Here is a 19,794-nt window from a genome sequence, read left to right as displayed (position 1 = left end):
CCCCACATGTCTGTGAGCCAGTCCTCACATCCCCCTGTGTCCTATGCACAGGCTTCGTAGTGGACTGGAGTTATTAAAACAGCTTATCTCATCTTAGTCTGTAATAGCATAAGAATAGCTCTAAGAAGGGAGGTGACTATGTAGTTCCACTCAAGCCAGAACACACCTGAAATGTACACTGTGGTTTAGAGAGCCACTAAGAATTAGGGAGACCAAAATGGTGAAAGTGCTTAAAATAACATACAAGGAAAAGCTGATGAGATCAGAGATGCTTTGTCTACAGAAAAGAACATGAGAGGATATGACAGTGTGTTTTAGTCTAAAGAAATGTTAACATGGATGGAACAGTACACTTATTCAGTGTGGCTCTAACACAGGGGTCCAATGTTTGGATTAGAGGGATGGTCTGTAAGCCTGCTGAAACTGAAAAAATATATATTCTCTATATTCCCATATATTTTTCTGGAGAAAGCACTTTATCAACTCAAAGTGATCAGTGCACCCCAAGACAGTCAAGATATCCTGGGTCAAAAGCGTAAGAAGGAAAATTCTGGCTCAGTACGAGGAAGAATTTTCTATTCCAATTGCCCCAAAACAACACTAGTAAGTTCCTTGTCACTGTAGATTTTCAATCAGAGATTAAAACACCATGTGCCAGCAATGCTGTGGGGATTCTTATACTAAGTAAGGGTTCAACTAAATGACTTCTGACATTCCTTTCAATGCTGAAGCTGCAGGAACATTTTTCTTATTTGGCACATGGCTGTCTTCAAGTCTACCTAAATAATAATTGCTTCAATTTTTAAAAAAATATGGATATTTCATAATGAGAGTTGGTAATTGAAATGCCTACAATCAAAATATCAAATCATAAAGGCTTAAACTTTTAATAAAAAAGAAATACACTTTAAAGGTATACTATAATCTATTATGAAAAGGGATCTTTAAAATGTCCACATTAAACTCAATTCTAAATAATTTATTCAAGGAAATCACAGTTTAGAAGTTTGAATCTAAGATTTCAATCCATCTAAGAAACCATTAAGACTTACCTGTGTGCCATACGTATTGAACCCACACATATGTACTAGCAGCAAAAAAAAGCCATTGAATGGGTATAAATAGCAGACATATTATATTTGATGTGAATGCTACACAAACAAAAAATACTGAGAAGGCCTAAAGGGAAAGACAAAATAAAAAGCACGTATTAGAACTTGTTCATTTCAAGCAGAGATTATTAAAAGCACGTTGAACAAAATCTCTGAAGCTGCTATGCAATAACTATAGAGCAAGTTACAATAGGAAATTTTAAATATTTAAAATCACCCATATAAAAAGATGTGGTTAATTCATCATTGAAGAGTAATCCTATTTATGGCCTCAAATCATGAAGAATTGGACCAGAATAAATTGAGGTTGATTCACAGTGAGTTTATTTGGACTCCACAGGTGGGTTACCTAAAAGAAATAGAATTTAACACAGAAAATTCTCCTCTCTCATCACAAAACATTACTAAATAGCCTCATTCTTAAAGGATAGGCTGTTGGAGCACAGATGAGACACAACTATGGTTAAGAATAGCACAGATGTCCAACAATGCAGCCTCCTCTGGACACATCATTATCTACTGCTAACAGGACACGAGCCCGAAACCATCTTTTCAAGGCAAGGATTTGCTCTGACCAGAGTATCAGGCCTGGGTAGAAGAGTTCCAGGTTTAAGATGTGACTGAGGAACACAACAGAACTACAGGTCAATCAAGGGAGCAAGTCCAGGCCTGTGCCCTTGCTCTAATCCAGCAGTTCTCAAAACACGGTCTAGGGATCTCTGGGGATTTCTGAGATCCTTTCAGAAGTCTTCCAAGTAAAATAATTTCATAATAATACTAAGGCATTATCTCTTTCACACTCATTTACTCAGGAGTATGGTGGTGTCTTCTAGAATACATGACATTGATATTCACTGATTAAAATCACTGATTACATGATATTGGTAATAACTGAGTTTAGAAGTAGATATGAAAATCAGCTGTCTTCTATTAAGCCAAACATTAGAGAGGTTTTCAAAAATGTAGTCAATCTTTTAATTTCTTTTTTGTTTTAGAAAATACAGCTAGGTTTTCATTTTAAAATTTAATGTGTATTAACATGTAATGGGTTTATTATAGTTATTGTAAGTGATTTAAGTATGAAATTTTCATTTTAAATTTTATTTTAAATAAAATTTAAAATTTTTATTTAAATTAAATAAGCATCAAAATTTTTCCTAGACTTAATTTCTAATATAGTAAATATGGATAAATGTAACCCACACAAATAAAAGCCTTCTGGAGTCCTCAATAGCTGTTAAGAGTGTAAAGTGTCTTGAGCACAAAAAGTTTGAGACCCACTGTTCTAACTCTAACCCACTCCCTAAGCCAGAGGCTTCAGAGGCACTTCAGAGGAGGGCTGGGCAGGTGATTACTGCTTCCCCTGCTACTCTGCCTCTCCCTCCTGAAAGCCTCCCTCCCTCCCCTTCTTTCCACTGGAATGGGCAAGGAGGAGGGAGTGTAATGATCTGATCAGTGGATTTAGACAAAGTGGCCTGAAAGGGCAGTGTCAGCCCACAGACCCTATTAGCTCAATACAGTCACCTAAGTATTGCTAATAAAATCTACTTTGAACAGTTACACTAGCAGTTATTGAAGACTTTCTTAGAAGGGTAATTAAATCCTTTATACTTGAAAAACATGTATTAATAAACATACCAGTCCCTGGTATCTGAAGGAATCATAGACGCTTCTGATGAAAAGCCAAAATGGCCATAGGTACTCAAATCTGAATTCCAGGACAAAATCTGCCAGGAGGACAAGTGCCCACACCACCAGGAACTTCAGGTATAAGAATGTACTGCAAAATATAAAAATAAAGAATTCAAGGTCATTGGTGAAGAACTAGAAAACGAAAATGCACTACTTTATTTAAAAGAAAAAAAAATATCTTCCTATACTATGAAAACAATGGAGATAAAAGACAAAAAGAGATGCTGCCCTGGCCCATGTAAATTTTAAAAGCTCTGGTGTTCATTCTGAGACCCACAACTATCAAAATAAGATGATGACCCAAAATGCTTAATTCCATTTAAGATGGAAAAAGCTCATTTAAATTTCACCACTGTTTTAAAATGTGCTAAGTGTCTGACTTCAAAATACTGCAAGACTCTCAAAATTACAGCTTTCAAGCTGTTCGTCATTAGAAGAAATGTCATGGTTGAGCAGCTTCAAATTTGCTGTTTCCCCACCCCTCTACATCTGTTTGAAGTCTTTGAAATTCTTGATGCGCATCCCTACATGCTTGAAGAATTTTGTATTTTTCCCTCTCTTTCTCCTCTTGCCTCTCTCTATAGTATTCATCTGCATTAACCAAACAAAAACCAAATAACTTCCCCAAATAGACAGACATTAACTTAGGGAGCAGATGCCAATCACTTCTAAAGGCTATGAGGGTATCAAAATGCACATTAAAGGAAAAACCATGAAGGACCCCAGCACTGCCCTCAGTGAGATACTGATGTGTCCTCCCACCTCCCTTTGGACTTTTGTGAAGTAGGAACACACTCTGATAAGCCAGTCAGAACACCTATCTAACCACTGTAGAATCTCAAAGCAAAGTAAGGGCTTGGATTAAAAAAAACAAAAACACTTTTCATATAATCTAAAATCCCATTCTTTGAATTCATTAGTTGTATTAAAGATAATGAAGCTTTCAAACTATGCCTATTAATAAGTCTCTAAGGTCTTTAAGGTCTTTAGTCTGGTCAGTTCTGGAGCAGGTTAAATATAGGTATTAAAAAAAAGATTTTCCACGATATTCAGGTCGGAAATGCCTAAATTCGCTTTGACTTGGGTTATAGCTTTGCAGGGTGTTCTGCAACAGAAACATTCCAATACTGCTGTGATTAAATCAGCTGTTTGAATATATACCACGAAATAATTTTAAAATATATTAAAATAAGGTACATAAAGACTTATACTCTTGGGGGTAAAATTAATAAAGCAGGATCCAGCACAGAGGATTCTTTCAATGCCCTATAAAGCCACACAGGTAAAGAATGTCAGAAACAGACACAAATGACCCTTAATGTTATATAGTGGGGTTCCCTGGTGGCTAAGACAGTAAAGAGTCTGCCTGCAATCTGGGAGATGTGGGTTCGACTCCCAGGTTACAGTATCATGGGGATACATAATTTGCAACTAGAGTCAATTTCTAATACTGATTCTTGGTAGAACTTCTTTAGGCATGACAGTAAGTTCTGATGAAGAGGTTTGCTGTAGAATCAAGGAACCCAAGGCAAACTAGAACACAGGTTTGAATCTTAAGTCCGACTTTTACTTTCATTTCACTGGAGTCACATTAGCCAGATGAGAACAGAGCTCTCATTCTCATTCATTAAACCCACTGCTGATCCAGTGAAGAGCAAGGCATAGCTTGTTAGAAGGAATAACTGAGTCATGCAGGCATTCGGGAGCACAGATGTAGTCTGAAACTAGATTTCCAAGTTTGGCTTTAAAACTAAGTGGCTTTTTCCTTGTAGCTGAATAAGACATGGCGGGCACTTCCTTAGGCTAGTTGTCGCTACTCCCCAAGTGGAGAAGGTAAGAGTTCTACCAACTACTCTCTGCCCCAAATGCTCCCAAGCATGGCAGGAGCCTAGTCTAGCTGGCAACATTCCATTTCACTGTTTAGACAGCTTTATGGAGAAGTAAATGGCTACCACTCCAGTATTCTTGCCTGGAAAATTCCATGGACAGAAGAACCTGGCAGGCCATATAGTCCACAGGGTTACAAAGAGTCAGACATGACTTAGCAACTAAACAACAACAAATCTTAAGAATGGCAACCAACTTTTTAATAACTCAATCATTTAAAGCTATAAGGCATTATGAAAATGATTATCTTTGTTATAGTGACTACTCATTTTCAATCTGTAACTCAAAGGGGTTCCTTTTGATCTATTTCATTTCTTTTCAAACAACTGCTTTTGTAACTCTGATGTTCCCTGACAGATCTTATGGAGTCTCATTTAGAAATATACATAGTGAAGGAAACTTGATCTTTCACAAACATGTGCTATACCTTCAGCTTTCCTCAGGCTCCCCCTTCTAGGTGGGCCTACCTCTAAAATCAAGAGGCAATCTTAACAGTTGATTTTACTCTAGGAGTAGTTTCAAACTTTATAGATTCACTTCAATCTAAGAGAGTTTTAGAATGTTTAAGACAGTTGCCTGATTCAGTATTCACTGAGCCTTCTATATCAGTAAGTTATGCCTATTAACCTTCTATAGGTACAGGTACAAAAGTTAAAAGAAATTTAAAACGACTGTTCATCAGTGTAGAAAATCTGACTAATTCCTTTCTTTCCATATTTTGAACATCATAAGATCTTGACAAATCCAAAGAGATGACCTTCTAGGGGGGAGAAAATTTTAGAGTTTTAAACCATTATTATAGCATTCCAAAATATTTCTATTAAATCATGAAAAAATATGCTATACTTAATCATATTTTTTCATGATTCAATAGTTCATAATATGACTTATGGCTAACTTGTTGTTACTTTAATTCTCCAATCCAAACAAATTTACTAATTACTGTAAACTATCTTGAACAAAAATGTAAAGCATAATTGCAACAAAAAGATATTTTCCATAATAATATCCTGAAATAAGGGCAGACCAATAATATCTTTTGATAGTCTGATAAGTTCTACTCTAGGTGCCAGTGAAATACAGAAGAAATATCAAATATTAGGTTTACTGTTGGTGACCTTTTCACAGTGGATATTAACCATAAGATTAATTTTTCTCCCCATTCTATTCCTACCCTTGCCACTTACAACCATTTTTAAAAATTGAATCTATTTAGAAATATGTCCATCTATGGATTAATCACCTATGATTAATGAGAGGTAGTACTGAACATTCTTTTTTTTTTCCCCAACTAAAAGTGCTCTTTCTCTCTAGAATCTCTTGCAGCTTGTCACTTAGATCATTTTCTGGAGTCACACAATTAATTACCATAGGGTGGCCATAAATCCTCAGTACCTGACCTTTTCCCTAGGCAGACTAATGGCCATTTAGTTCACTTGGTCCTCACCACAGAAATGAGTCTGTGAAATATTTCTCTGGCTGTGCTAAAAGTGAAAAGTGAAGTGAAAGTTACTCAGTCACGTCCAGCTCTTTGCGACCCTATGGACTGTGGCCCACCAGGCCCTTCTGTTCATGGAATTCTCTAGGTCAGAATACAGGGGTGGGTAGCCGTTCCCTTCTCCAGTAGATCTTCCCAACCCAGGGATCAAACCCAGGTCTCCTGCACTGCAGGCGGAGTCTCTACCATCTGAGCCCCAGGGAAGCCCCTCTGGTCGTGCTAGTCATCATCTACTGCAAAGCCAAGCTTTCCTGTCCTCTCTGTAATGGCAGCTGTGAATCCCTCTTGCCTTTCACTATGCAGGATGATCGGAGAAGGCGATGGCACCCCACTCCAGTACTCTTGCCTGGAAAACCCCATGGATGGAGGTGCCTGGTAGGCTGCAGTCCATGGGGTCGCACAGAGTTGGACACGACGGACGCGACTTAGCAGCAGCAGCATGATACTTCTCGAACCAAACGGCTTTGTCTTCTACTGTTATCAAATACTACTTCCTATTGGACATTATCTCTAGAATATTCGCCCAGCCTCTTGTTCAGCTGGTATCCTGCTAAAAGTCTTATTATATGTAATTGTAGTCTTGCTACTCAAAGTGTGGTCCATGGACCAGCAGTATCAGCATCAAGTATGAGCTTTTCAGAAAAGCAGTACTTCTGGGCCCACCCCTTATTCAGTCTAAGCTTATGTTTTAACCAGATGCCTAGACTCTTTAAACTCTAGTGTGCATACATTAAAGTTTGAGAAGAATACTATCTTCTGTATAAACGTCTCATAGCCAAAGAACTTCCACTGAATTCCACAATGTCTCAGAAAGAAGACAACAATCTACTCAGATGATCAGTACTTATCTCCAAACTGTTAGCTGTCCATCCCTCAACAGGGAACATGCAAACTGTTCAGGGTCAATTTTTCTACATTTCTTTCTCAGTCACAGATAAGATCCTTAAAAAAAATACAACTTAAACTAAATGAAACACTTCCGCTACTACTCATCCTTCAGCATGCAGCATGAACATTTGTTCAAAAAAGGCCTCCTTGACCCAACAGTAAGACTGGTACCCCACTATATGCTCAGAGTGTCCTGTACCATGAGAATCATACTATAGTTAAATAACATTTTGTATGACCCTTTAAATGCAAAGTCCATGAGAACAATGGAGGCCCATTTTGTTCCCTGCTTTATTCTCAATGCCCAGCACAGAACCTTGCACACCAGAGAAACTTAACAAATATTTGTTGAATGAATGACCTGCCATGCATAAGAGTGTTTAGGACCAACAGTATGGCTTTTGTCAAAGCACACACTTACAATAAAGCGAGAGGGAGAGATGATGCACAGATGACTAGGAAGGGGGTCTGAACAAAGCAACAACAGTGCAGACAACAAATGAAGTGCAGATGACAAATAAAGTCTCTTCCTGAAGGATTACCGCGCACCTGCTCTGAAGCTGTTCTCACCAGTTTCTCCGCAAGGAAAAGAGGCATCTTATCAGCTTTGCTCTGGATGCCAGATCAGCACTCCTCCATTTAGCCTACCTGACACTGGCTCTGACTACTATGAGGGCCCTCAAAGTTATCTTCTGTTAAGCCTAATATTAAATAAATCTGTAAAAATGTAAAAGCATACCACTCTTCTCATGGATTTATTATTGCTATTTTTATATGAACTAGTATTTCAAAATCCTTGTCTTAATTTCTAATCCAGCAAAAATTTTAGATATAACCCATATAAACAAAAGCTCTTTGGACTCTCAATCACTTTTAAGAGTGTAAAGAAGTCCTGAGAGAAAATACTTGAGGAATGGTGGTCTACAGAAAGTCATGCATGAACCTCAAGACTAGAATCGCTGCTAGGTTCTGCAACCAATCCTTGTATTAAGTCCAGAGAAGGAGAGCAGCCTGAGAAGACCTAAGCTGTTCTGTACTTTTCTTTTCTATTCTGGGCCTCCTGCAAGCTGCAACGAAAACCATGCTGAAGTCACACACACACACAGACACACACACACACACACAGACACACACACACAGACACAGGAATGACAAATCTTAACAGGACGAAATACATCCAATTTAAAAAGAAAAGAAAAAACTCTAGAATGTAAATCACTGAAAAAAGCTTTCAAGAATTATTTGTACAGCATTTTCCTAAAGTACTTTATGACTCAAGATATCAAAGAGAGGTTTGCTGTAGTTCAGTCACTAAGTTGTGTCCGACTCCTTGCCACCTCCTGGTAACACACTAAGCTCCACCATACTCCACTCTCTCTCAGAGTTTGTTCAAAATCATGTCCATTGAGTCGGCGATGCTATCCAACTATCTCATCCTCTGCTATTCCCTTCTTTAATGACAGGTACTCTAACCTAATGCAACTGGAAAGTTTAAAGTTTTAGAATTTCTGCTTCAGAAACACTTTCAATAGTGTGGACGGTAGGGGTTTGGGATGAAAATGGGTGAAGACATTAGAAGAAGACAAGCCAGAGGCCCTAAAACCTGTGCTAACATTGTATAAACATTAGAGGTTTATTTCATAAGTGAATCAAGTATTATGCTTCATATCTTCAACAGTAAAGACCATTTACCTAATCACACTTCACATTTACATTGCCCTTGTGCTCAGTTGAAAAAGAATCTGCCTGCACTGCAGGAGACCCTGGTTTCATTCCTGGGTCAGGAAGATTCGCTGGAGAAGGGAAAGGCTACCCACTCCAGTATTCTTGGGCTTCTCTGGCGGCTCAGCTGGTAAAAAAATCCGCCTGCAGTGCGGGAGACCTGGGTTCGATCCCTGGGTTGGGAAGATCCCCTGGAGAAGGGAAACGCTACCCACTCCAGTATTCTGGCCTGGAGAATTCCACGGACTGTATAGTCCATGGGGTCGCAGAGTCGGACACGACTGAGCAACTTTCACTTTCACTGTGTAACTGTTCCAAAAGCTTTCATATTAAAATTATCTCATTTTTATCCCTACAACTATCACATAAGCAGGGCTGTTATTGCCATTCAATAGAAAAGAAACCTGAGGAACACAGAACAGGCTGCAGGGCACTGTTTAAAGAGCACAGGAATGGAAGCAAGGAGACCAGAGGAAACAGAGTGGATTCTCCATGCATTGTTGTGTTGCTACTCAAAGACAGATAAATTTCTATGTATAAAAAGATACATAGAAATTTTCCTGTGGAGGAGAACCAAGAAACTTGTATATGAGACAGAACTCTATTTCTATTAAGAAATACTTGTTTATCTATATGGATCGAAGAAGAAACCATACTTATAAATTATGTCACAGTGCTCATTCCAGAACAGGAGAACTAAGGTTTCACATTAGACTTACACATTGTCATACTGCTTTAGTTTCTCTAACAAGCATGTGTTACTTAACTCTTAAAGTTGCCTAAATACTACAAAGAATTCTCTTATATCTTTCCACTCAGATTTCACAAATGATAAAACATTTTATCAAGTTTCTGTCATCACTCTCTCCCTATGTATGTGTACATTTTCCCCTGAACCATCTGAAATAATTTGTAGACATAATGTCCCCTTACTCATTTTTTTAAAAACAAGAATATTTTCGTATAAACCACAGCACAATTATCAAAATCAGGAAATCAACACTGATTTAGTACTATTACCTGACCTATAGACATTATTCTAATTTCAGTAATTATCTCACTAATGTCCTTTATAGCAACAGACAGACCCATTGATCAAGTCCAGGATCCAGGTCAGGATTCAGTCCAGGGTCACATTTTGCATTGTTGTCACACCCATACTGGATTATTTAATAGAAAGAGATTTTCATTTTGAGAAGGAAAAAAGATTAATGTCCTCGCACAGGACACTCCTGGTAGCCGCTGCTCCACCTGAAACATGACGATAATGACACTTGTGCCGCATGTAGCGAAGTTTGAGAGGACCAAACTCTGCTGTAAGTCACTGCATGTAAACACCATCCAGAAAGGGAGAAGTAGCACAGCAAGCGAGAGAGGACAGACTTCAGGGTTAGGCAGACAGAGGCCTCTATCAGGTGGTGAAACCTCCTACCATCTCAGTTTTCTCATCTGTGAAACTAGCATCTTTCCTGGAACTAAATAACAGAATGAAAATAAAATTATAGTAACAACAGTATAAAAGAAATCAACTTTTCAAGCAACCATGCCTGTGTCAGACACTATGTTAAGTATTTCACATGACTTAGGTCAATTATCCTTATAACAATCCTAAAGATAATATTTACTATCCTCATTTTACAGATGAGAAAACTGAGGGTTAAAGCAGGCAAATGACTTGTTCAAAATCACATAACTAGTGTCAGGGACATTACCTGAACCCAAGTTTGTATGATGTTAAAGCCCATATGCTTAACTATCACATTCGACTTCCCCATCTTGTTACAGGCACAATAAATATTATTGCCCTTCTTTATATCCCTTTGTGTGTATATATTCAAGTTACATAATTCTTTAATTTTCCAGGAGAGCCAAGCTTTAAAAAAATAAGCAAAAACACTTTACAAAATAAACCCTCAGTACCTTAATTCATAAACTATGAATCAATAAACTTAATTTGTAAACACTATGAAGCTTTAAAAGCAGAAAAAGATGCTAAAGTCAAATGCTCTTTACAGAAATAGCCATGGCACAAAAGATGGGACAATTCAAGACTGCTCTCCAATAATAGTCATACTCACAGAATGGTCACTGTAATAGAGAAAGTCGTAGTTTAAAAATAAAAAGACGACTCATTTTTTAAAAAAGCCAGAAACACAATGAATCATGAGGTATAGTTTGTCAAGCCTAGAAAAAGACAAGAAAATAAAACTTATTACATCTGTGAACGAAGACTCCAAACTTAGTACTTCTATCATCTGAGACAGGGGTTTTTGTTTGACAAAGAATACGGTCCCCATTCTCTCCAGAGCTCAAGTGACCTCACTACAAGATAGGCAGAGTACTGACTTCAGTACAGAGCAGCTTATTTGGGTTTTAAAAGTGTTCTGAAGATGAGCAAAGTAATAATATAATTTTAAACAAGAGTGTGATTACTTTTAGCCAACTCCCCTGCTCTGGGTAGGAAGCAGATCCCCAACAGCCTTAATGAATCAGTGATTCCTATGGATACACCTAAAGTGGACTGGGCGCACCATTTCAAGCCACTAAACGCAAAACCTCCAAAACAGAAACCGCAACAGAGGAGATGGGTGAGGGATAAACGACTTCTGACGTTATAACCCTGTGAGTCAATGTCAGCACGTGGCTCTTAAGGGTAGCAGAGGTAAAAATACAAAGGAAGGCAAACCAATGCTATGAAGGGGCTTCCAAGTCTGGGCATGACAGGCACCTTAAGAAGGCTGATGAGCTGAGGCCAGTTTGATGTCAGTTAAACTAAATGTAAAAGTAAAGACAGAAAGCCTCAAAGAATATACTCTAATAGTTGATTACATTTTAAAAAAAAGTTTCCATTACCAGAATGCATTGCCTGAAGGTGAGAGACCTTCAGGAAATAGTTACTCCTCAGGTATTTTAAGAAATCCATGATGGGGAAAAAAAGGGCAGCAGAGGGTATGTGTTTCTCCTGTCGGTACATACCATTCTACTTATGCAGCTTGTTGAGAAGAAATTTATTTTTCTTCTGGACCTATTTCTTGAAAATGATCCAAGTAAAATAATTACACCCAAATCTGGGAAGCCTAGAGAATAAAGTAATAGCTATATTTGAAGGGCACACTAAATTTCATCAAGAAAAGTAACCCATATTATAGTATTTCACTTTGAGGTTTCAACTAAGTTTATAAAATTTCTATCTGATCCTCCAGACTCCACAAGATGTATGTTCTACCTTGTTATAGCCCCATAAGTATATCATCTGGATGGTAGCCTAGAAAATGACAGAACAAAACACACATATAGCCACACAGAACCACAAAGGGTTAGTATCTAGGAAACCTGGGAGAAATGGCCAAAGAAAAAGACTCTGGAAATTAAAGTGTTTACAGAACATGGATTGGGTCCACAGTATATAGGTATATAACAAGAAAGTGAAAATAATAAGCTATTAAGATTACTATTAAAATCAATCTCCAAATCTAGTGAGGTTCAAGAAAAGCCACAAGGAACCAATATGAAGAAAAAGGAAAGTATCATTAATAAAACAGGATGCTTTTAAGCAAATAATCTGAAATACTGAAATAGATCATGTTCACTCCCTTCCCCACCTCAACTGATAGCAGCAACTTAAAGTAATTTTCAAAACATCTAATGAAACTAAACTGTCAAGAACACTCAGACAAGAAGAATCATAAATGAAAGCTGGAGGAAAGGACTTTATTTTTTTAAGGCAGCACACTACTAGCAAAAATAAGGTACAGAATTCCAGTGTGGAAGACCTGTTTACATGTGTTCCGCAGAAACTAAAAATGTAAGAGTTAAGCTAAACACCTCTGTAGAAAGGTTAGTGAAAACACTTCAGTTTCTGAATTTTCCATTGTATTTACCCCTTTCCCCAATATCCCTCTAAAACAATACTGCATTTATCACTTTTCTGTCAAGTCCAGCACCACTGAAGTTAAGGTCTACGAGATGATCAAAATGCTTTTAGACTGTGAGGTTGCAACACTGGTATCTGGGGTTTCAGTTGCAGAACACATGTACAATTAAGGCAGCCAAGGGTCAGGCCCGCCTCGAGTGGCTTTAATAAGCATGGCCCAAAGAAGTCTAAAACCAGGCTTAGGAAAAGATAGTAGGAAAAGCAGTGAGTGAAATCTCTGGAGATGAGATTATTCAGACAAGGGTCTGAAAAAGGAAATTAGGAAGCTGAGAAGTATATAAACTTTGACCATTTACAGAAAGTCAAAGGCCAGAAAATTCTCTGAAATAAAGATGGGAAAAGTTGTGGTACACACCAGGGAAGTCCCCAGTCCTAAAATGTAAAAGTCAGGTACAGTATTACGCTGCTTAACCTGCAGGCAACATATTACAAGCAGAACTCGGCACACCATGACAGGAAGTATCCATAAATCCACAAGTGAAGGGGTGCTTCCTTCAACTACCAGTTTCAGATATAAAATAATTTCTGGAAACTTCAAACACACGCATGCCTTACTTAAAATTCTTATTATACGTACTTGGGTAAGCAACGATTTTAACTGCAGAGACTTTAAACATAAATGTTTCTGCCTCCATCTCCTACTCACCAAAGCTTGTCTTCTCATCTTCCTATTATAAAGTCAGTAATTCTCAGAGTGGGTGGGGAACCCGGCAAGATGAAAGATGTGGAACCACACAGAATTCCCTTAAGGCTTTTAAATACTCCAACCCCATCTCACCTGAACAGCCACTGCGTGGAGCAGTTAGATATTACTTTGGGGAGTGTCTGGTGCGTGTGTGAAGGCAGACACAGGGAGCGTCACTGCCCCCAAAAGCCAAGGGCTTCTGAAATGTTACAGTTAAGTAGACTTACTCATTTTACTTTCTCTTATTAAAAACTTTTTTCATAATTTCCAAAGTACTTTCACATCAATTTCAGTTGAGTATATATATTTCCTCACTTAGTGGTGACTGCCTACTTCACCATAAAATAGCACAGGGCAAAGTAAGTCTGTTAATGCATCAGGTAAACCAGCAAGTGAAAATTTAATTCAACTAAAATATTTTTACTTGGACAGAACTCAAAGTTCTCTGGAACCTCAAAATCACTACGCAGATTTAAGAGGGAATTAATATGATCTCCTAGACTGTAAACTCCTTGAAGACAAGGAATCATATCTTATCCTGTATCCTCCGTAATTACCTAAACAATGCAGGTTCTTAAATGAGTAGAATGGATTGGCTTATATGCATTTTTTACTAATTCACTTGTTCAACATTGAGCACTGAATTCCTATTCTGTGTCAGGTTCTGTGTGGGCTCAGATTTTTTCAAAATGACATTGAAGTTTTAGCCCATAATAATGTAAAAGAAAATGATCACCATTCCTATTTCCTTTCTCTTATTTTTGATTATTAACTTGACTGGAATAACATATTTCTAATACATTTCAGTTTTCAAATGATGGCTATATACATAAATGCAGGTAACATTAACATAATGTTAAAAATTCATTTTCCATCTACCTTGCCCCTGAAACAGAATTCTACCACAGCCATACTGATAATAATGGTATCATTGGACAATCACATCTGTCACAGTTGCTGGATTGCAGCCCATGATTAAAAGCATCTCAGCAACAGGGATTTTTTTTTTTTTTTCCTCAGCAAGACCAAGCAGCAACTGATCCCTTGTTTTGACTACTCAACTTTTGTTGATAGTTGTAACAAATTTTATGGTCTTTCCCGACTCCTTTAAAAAATAAACAAAATATGGTAAACTGTGATAACAACAACATGCTAAATAATTTTGTATTAAGATGCTAGAATTTATACAAAATTTCACAAACTGGACATTATCTCCTTTTAGTCCTCAAAACTCACTTGACAGGTGAAAGAACTAGGGCTCAAAGCTGTGGTTGCCTTGTCTGTCCCACACGGCAGAGCTGGGACACTTGAGTCTGAGCCTAGGTCTCCTGACATTCTCAGTCCAGTGCTCTCTTCGCCACAGCTCCCTCCTTGTTAGCCCAAGCTCAGAGCTGTGCAGACTGAGAACACACAAATATTAAGTCCATGAAAGGTTATGCTGTGAAACAGTAGACAGTGGTTATCAGAACTGTCAACAGAGCCTCAGGAAAAAACAAAGCTCTCTATTTAATGAGACCAAATTGGCCAGACGTTGAGAAACAAAATGGGCAATAGATGGTGTTACAAACAATTTAGTGTAGACTTAAATGTGATGATGAACAGAAATTTGATACTCACAAATCCTCAAACACCACAATTCAGAACAAGCTCACTCATTCTGTCTGCTTCAGAAATAACTGGAAATTTTCTAAATCTCTTTTTGAAAACAAAACTGCAAAAAACCTTAACACTATGATCTTGTTCTTCAGATCATAATATTCCATAATGTAATAATATTCCATAATATAATAATATAAACTAAGAAATATAAATAATATAAACTAAGAAACAGATGAGTAAATTGAACCGCTCACTTGATATATGGCGCTCCAAGAGAAAAGACAGAAATATATGTAGGTCTTTTATTAACATTTAACTTAAAGAGTATCAAAGAGAAGCTTAAACAGATTTGAGAGCTGAAATACTATTGGTTTCACAATCTTACAGATGAAACTGAATAGCTGTATAGCGTATTTACTATTAACCTTTAGGGTAAGAAAATTCAAATTTCAGAAGTTCATTAGTAAAATAATGGACCTTCATTAAACAATAAATTCGTCTCTTCACACTGATGCACACTAAGTGGCAACTATGGGGCACGTACTAAACTGCGCGTGTGTGTTCAAATGCAAGAGAAGCTGAAATACAACAGAAAACATGGAAAGTATGGGATTCTCAGTCTTCTGACTATAAACAGGTACATCATCATACATTACAGTAAATAGCGGCCATTCAAATAGCACCGTTGTCCTTGGTTTACCAACTCTGTTTAATATGCTTTCTCTATTGTGTCCCCATTAATATTAAATTGTTCAAATCATTTTCAATAGGCAGGGGGAAAACCCTTCCCTTATTCAAAAATTATAGTGTGTGTAACTTGAAGAGAACTTTCCCCCATCCATTAAATTTGTAGGAAAAACGTTTTCTGCTTTTACAGCTTTTGCTTAACTGGTCAGGTTTGATTGATTCAGCATGGATTTTTGGCCTGCCTGACTTACTGCTATACACTTTCTAGCTAGAATAGGGCCTGGTACATAGTGCAGGTATTTGTTGAATGAATGAACTCTTCCTATGACCTGTGGCTCCTTACATAAGAATATATCTGAGAACTTCTTACTTTAACTGACTTCTTAACTGTTTTTAAGCTTGAAATAAAGAAAACACCCAATGTTTACATCAGTCAGCTGCTTGTGAAAAGGAATCTTTCTAAATGTGTCAACAGTAGCATAAGCAAGGTATCCAGTTATGCTCAGGCAACTTGGGTGTCATCAGTTACCTCACATATTTCTCTAAGTTCCACAGGTAAAAGAGCTAAATTGTAAAACACCACCAGGACTCAGTTAAGCTTATATGCACATCCTGAGAATTCTCCTTTGTAAACTAACCATTTCTCTAAAATCATTTCTTTATCAAGGCAAGTACCATTTAGAATTAACACAGTGAGAACCAGAAAATAACAGTTGAACACAAACGCTGCTGAGGGAAGCTGGGATGGTCACTTAGTTGCCCGGTGAACCTGTTGTCCTATTCCTCGGCATTGAATTCAATTCCTATTTAAAGGGACACGGCTTTGCTTTGGGGAGGATTAAAAACAAAACAAACAAACAAACAAAAAAAAACAAAAAACCACGTGAGTTTGGAGAAAAAAATCCCTTTTAACGGGTTCGAAGAAAACTATCTGCTTAGAATTGTCAAAATAATGCGGCTGAGAAAAGGGTCATCTCGCCTGAGTCTGGAGCGGGGCCACAGCGCATGATTTGGGGGGTGGGTATGAGCTTCAGCAGTCGGTGTCAAGTTTGAGATCCCGTAAGAGAAGTAAAAGGCGAGAGGGGCAACGTGACCACCCGCCCGGTCAGCCGAGGGACGGCGGGGGGGGGCCCCTGTCTGCTCCCAACTTTGCCAGCCTTCCCCTTCACCGGGGCATATGGTCCACGCGCCTCGCAGCCCGGGCCGGCGACTCCCGGGCCAGAGGGGACTGAGGGGCGGGGGGACAGAGGCGGCCCGTGGGCCCCGGGAGCGGCCCCGAGGGCCCGGCGGGCACGGGCGGGGAAGGGGTCGCCGCCCCTCCCCCCCGGCGGGGCCCGGACGCTCCCAACGGCGGCGCGGCGGCTCCCTCAGCCCGCGCCCGCCGCGCCCTCGAAGCCGGGCCGGCGGCCCTCGCCACGCCCCGCGCTCCCCGGGGCGGACCCCCGGGGCCCTCTCCCTCCTGGGCAGCGCTCCTCCGAGGAGCCCCCGGCGCGGGCGTGCGGCCTAGTCGGGGTTACATAACGGGGCCCGGCCCCTCCGGAGCCGGCCGGGGGGCCCGCGGGGCCCGCGCCGGCGGAGGCGGGGGGCTCCGCCACTCACCTGCCGTAGATGCCCTCGGTGATCCGGTTCCGCTTTAGGGGGCGACGGAGCTTACTGCAGTCGGCGTTCCGCCGCTTCATCCTCCCGCTGGGGGGCCGGGTGCCCGCGCCGCCGCCGCCGTCTCTCACCTCAGCCGCCGCCGCCGCCGCCGCCGCCGCCGCCGCCGGCCCGCCCCGCGTCGGGCCTGGACTCTACCCCTGGGGCCGGTCACACAGACATGGAGCCAGCACCCGGGGGGGGAGGGGGTGGGACGGGGAGGAGGGAGGGGGGCGCTCAGAGCTTCCTCCGCCTTCGGAAACAAAGAAATGACAATTCCGGGGCCCGCCCGCCCCAGCACCGGCCAGCCGCCTGCCCCGCCTCCACCGCTCCGACGGACGGCCTCTCGGACCAATCGCAGGCGCCGCTACGCTGCTGCCGGCCAATCCCGGGGCCCGCTGAGGCAAAACGGACTCAAGAACCTACCTCTTTGAAGGACAGAAGAGTGCACCAATCATGAAGGTGTCTGGGCCTGCGTCCGAGCCTATCAGAAACGATTTAAATAGAGGCTTATAAATAGGCCCTATAAATATAACATCCTATATTCTGCCTTGTTACGAAGGTGCATTTCTTTATTGTTGGTTTGCATTTCACTGTATGAGAATTCACATTAGCGCATGCAGTGCTTTTTTTCATTATTAAGCTATCCCTAGCGCCCTATGAAATCGCGAGGCCTGGGTTTGCGGCATGTGCGTTTCTGCGCTGAACTGAAACTCCAGTCCGCCGCATCCTTATGTAAGGGGCTGGCCGCATCCTCCTCGTCCGGGAGAAGCCGGGGGCCCTTCCTGAGGATCCTGGAGTGCTCGGCCAAGCCGGCCGCGTCTGCGAGCGACGGGGATACGAATGACAAAGCAAACCGCGCGCACACACACACACACACAGACACACACAGGCACACGCACACACCCTGCCAGCTTCCCGCGACGTGGTGGTGACAGCGCGGCGGCCAATCGGAGGAGCGCGGGGCGGGGCCTCCGTGATCCCGCCTCCTGGAGGCGCGTCATAGGGGGTGGGGCCGTGGTGCGCTCGCCGTCGCGCGAGGTTGCTGAAGTGGGTGTGTGTGGGGCGGTGCGGCCCGGGCTCCACGTCCGCAGGGCTCACTTTGGCGGCGGCGGCGGCGGCGGCGGCGGCGGCGGCAGCTTCTTTGGTCACCGTGCTTGCTGGACCTGGCGAGCGTCGACGTCGGAAGAGTCTGTGCCCCCGGGCAGGGTTCTGGTGCCGCGGGGAAGCCGGGTCATGCGACCCTTCTCACCTAACAGTCCTAGAGCGCCCAATTCTGTGCGAAGCACCGCGCTGGGTGCTCTGCATCTGTTTGTTCTTTTGCTCCTCATTGCTCCCCTGCAGCATAGGTATGGCAGAATAGCAGTTTGGAAAGACAAAGTTGTTTGTTTGTTTTTTTTTTTTTAAAGAGAAAGAAAAGAATAGATGTCAAAAAGCGGAATGCATGTCAGTAAAGAAAAACTGGGGAAACGTAGAGAAGTTGCTGAGGGCCTGGGGTGGGAAAGTCACCCATGGATCTCATCACCTTAACAGAACTACTGTTAGCATTCTGTATTTTTCCCTTTCTTTCCAGTTTCCTCCCCTTGGATGATATATTACTACTATTACTGTTGTTTTTGCTATTATTAAGACTTTCAGTTTTGTAGTTCTGTTCTTTGACATAAGCATTTTTACATGTTATAATGAATTCATCCTTCCTAAATATTTCTGATGGTTGCAAAATATTCTATCACGTGACTATACCAACTTAACCATTCACCAACCGACGGACTGTTAGATGGTCTTACAACACATCTAAAAAACTTAGAGGAAACCAGATGCCATCTTGTTTTGTCCTGGGATGCATGGACGTATCCCAGCCCTGTGATCATTCCCTTAAATAAAAACCCACCCCGAGAAGGAACTTGTAATTTATCTGAAATGCCTCATCCTCAACTGCTGCTGTTACTTTATACTGTCACAAATCTTCACAAAGATCACCCAGTGCCTGGAAGAGAAGACCCATTCTGTTTATTATGGCATCCAAAGCTGGTCACAAGGGGGACCCACCCCTCTTCCAGGCCTCCCTAGGCCAGCAAGCCTTAATCTATTCACTGTCCTCAAATCCACTAAGACAACTATGTCTTCCCTCTTACTGCCTTTGCTTCTACAGAGAACATCTCCACCAGTACTGTTCCTAATTTGTGGTTTCTTGGATGAGGCTTGTCTATTCACCTGGATGAAAAGCTTCTTGGGGACTGGATTCATACCCTGTAGAGATGCATTTAGAAAAATTGCAAGAGTATCTGCTTTTTCAGATCAGGATTGAAATTCCAGCTTGGCCACTTACTAGTTTTGGCAAGTTACTGAATGTCTCAGAGCCTCTGTTTTCACTCAGGTTTGTTTGAAGCCTGTTAGCAGATGATGAACTCTCAGGGCCAGACATGCAGTAGGTTACTGCAAGTCATTTCTGTTA

The 19,794-nt window shown here is 40.9% G+C and overlaps 1 protein-coding gene across 1 annotated transcript in view; it reads right to left on the bottom strand.

Moving 5' to 3' along the window:
• Positions 1-17,648, bottom strand: part of TMEM57 (transmembrane protein 57) — a 69,929-nt gene extending 52,281 nt beyond the window's left edge. Inside the window, exons 1-3 of the mRNA XM_018056052.1 lie at positions 17,304-17,648; positions 2,751-2,892; positions 1,053-1,179 (exon numbers count right to left, since the gene is read on the bottom strand). Of these exons, the coding sequence (XP_017911541.1) occupies positions 1,053-1,179; positions 2,751-2,892; positions 17,304-17,383 (349 nt within the window). The 5' untranslated portion in view covers positions 17,384-17,648. The remainder of the gene's footprint in view (positions 1-1,052; positions 1,180-2,750; positions 2,893-17,303) is intronic.

This window comes from Capra hircus, chromosome 2 (genome assembly GCF_001704415.2).
Source record: "Capra hircus breed San Clemente chromosome 2, ASM170441v1, whole genome shotgun sequence".
In the NCBI taxonomy this organism is placed as follows: Eukaryota; Metazoa; Chordata; class Mammalia; order Artiodactyla; family Bovidae; genus Capra; species Capra hircus.
The sequence above is the reverse complement of the archived record's forward strand: the minus strand, read 5'-3'. Positions and strand labels throughout refer to the sequence as shown.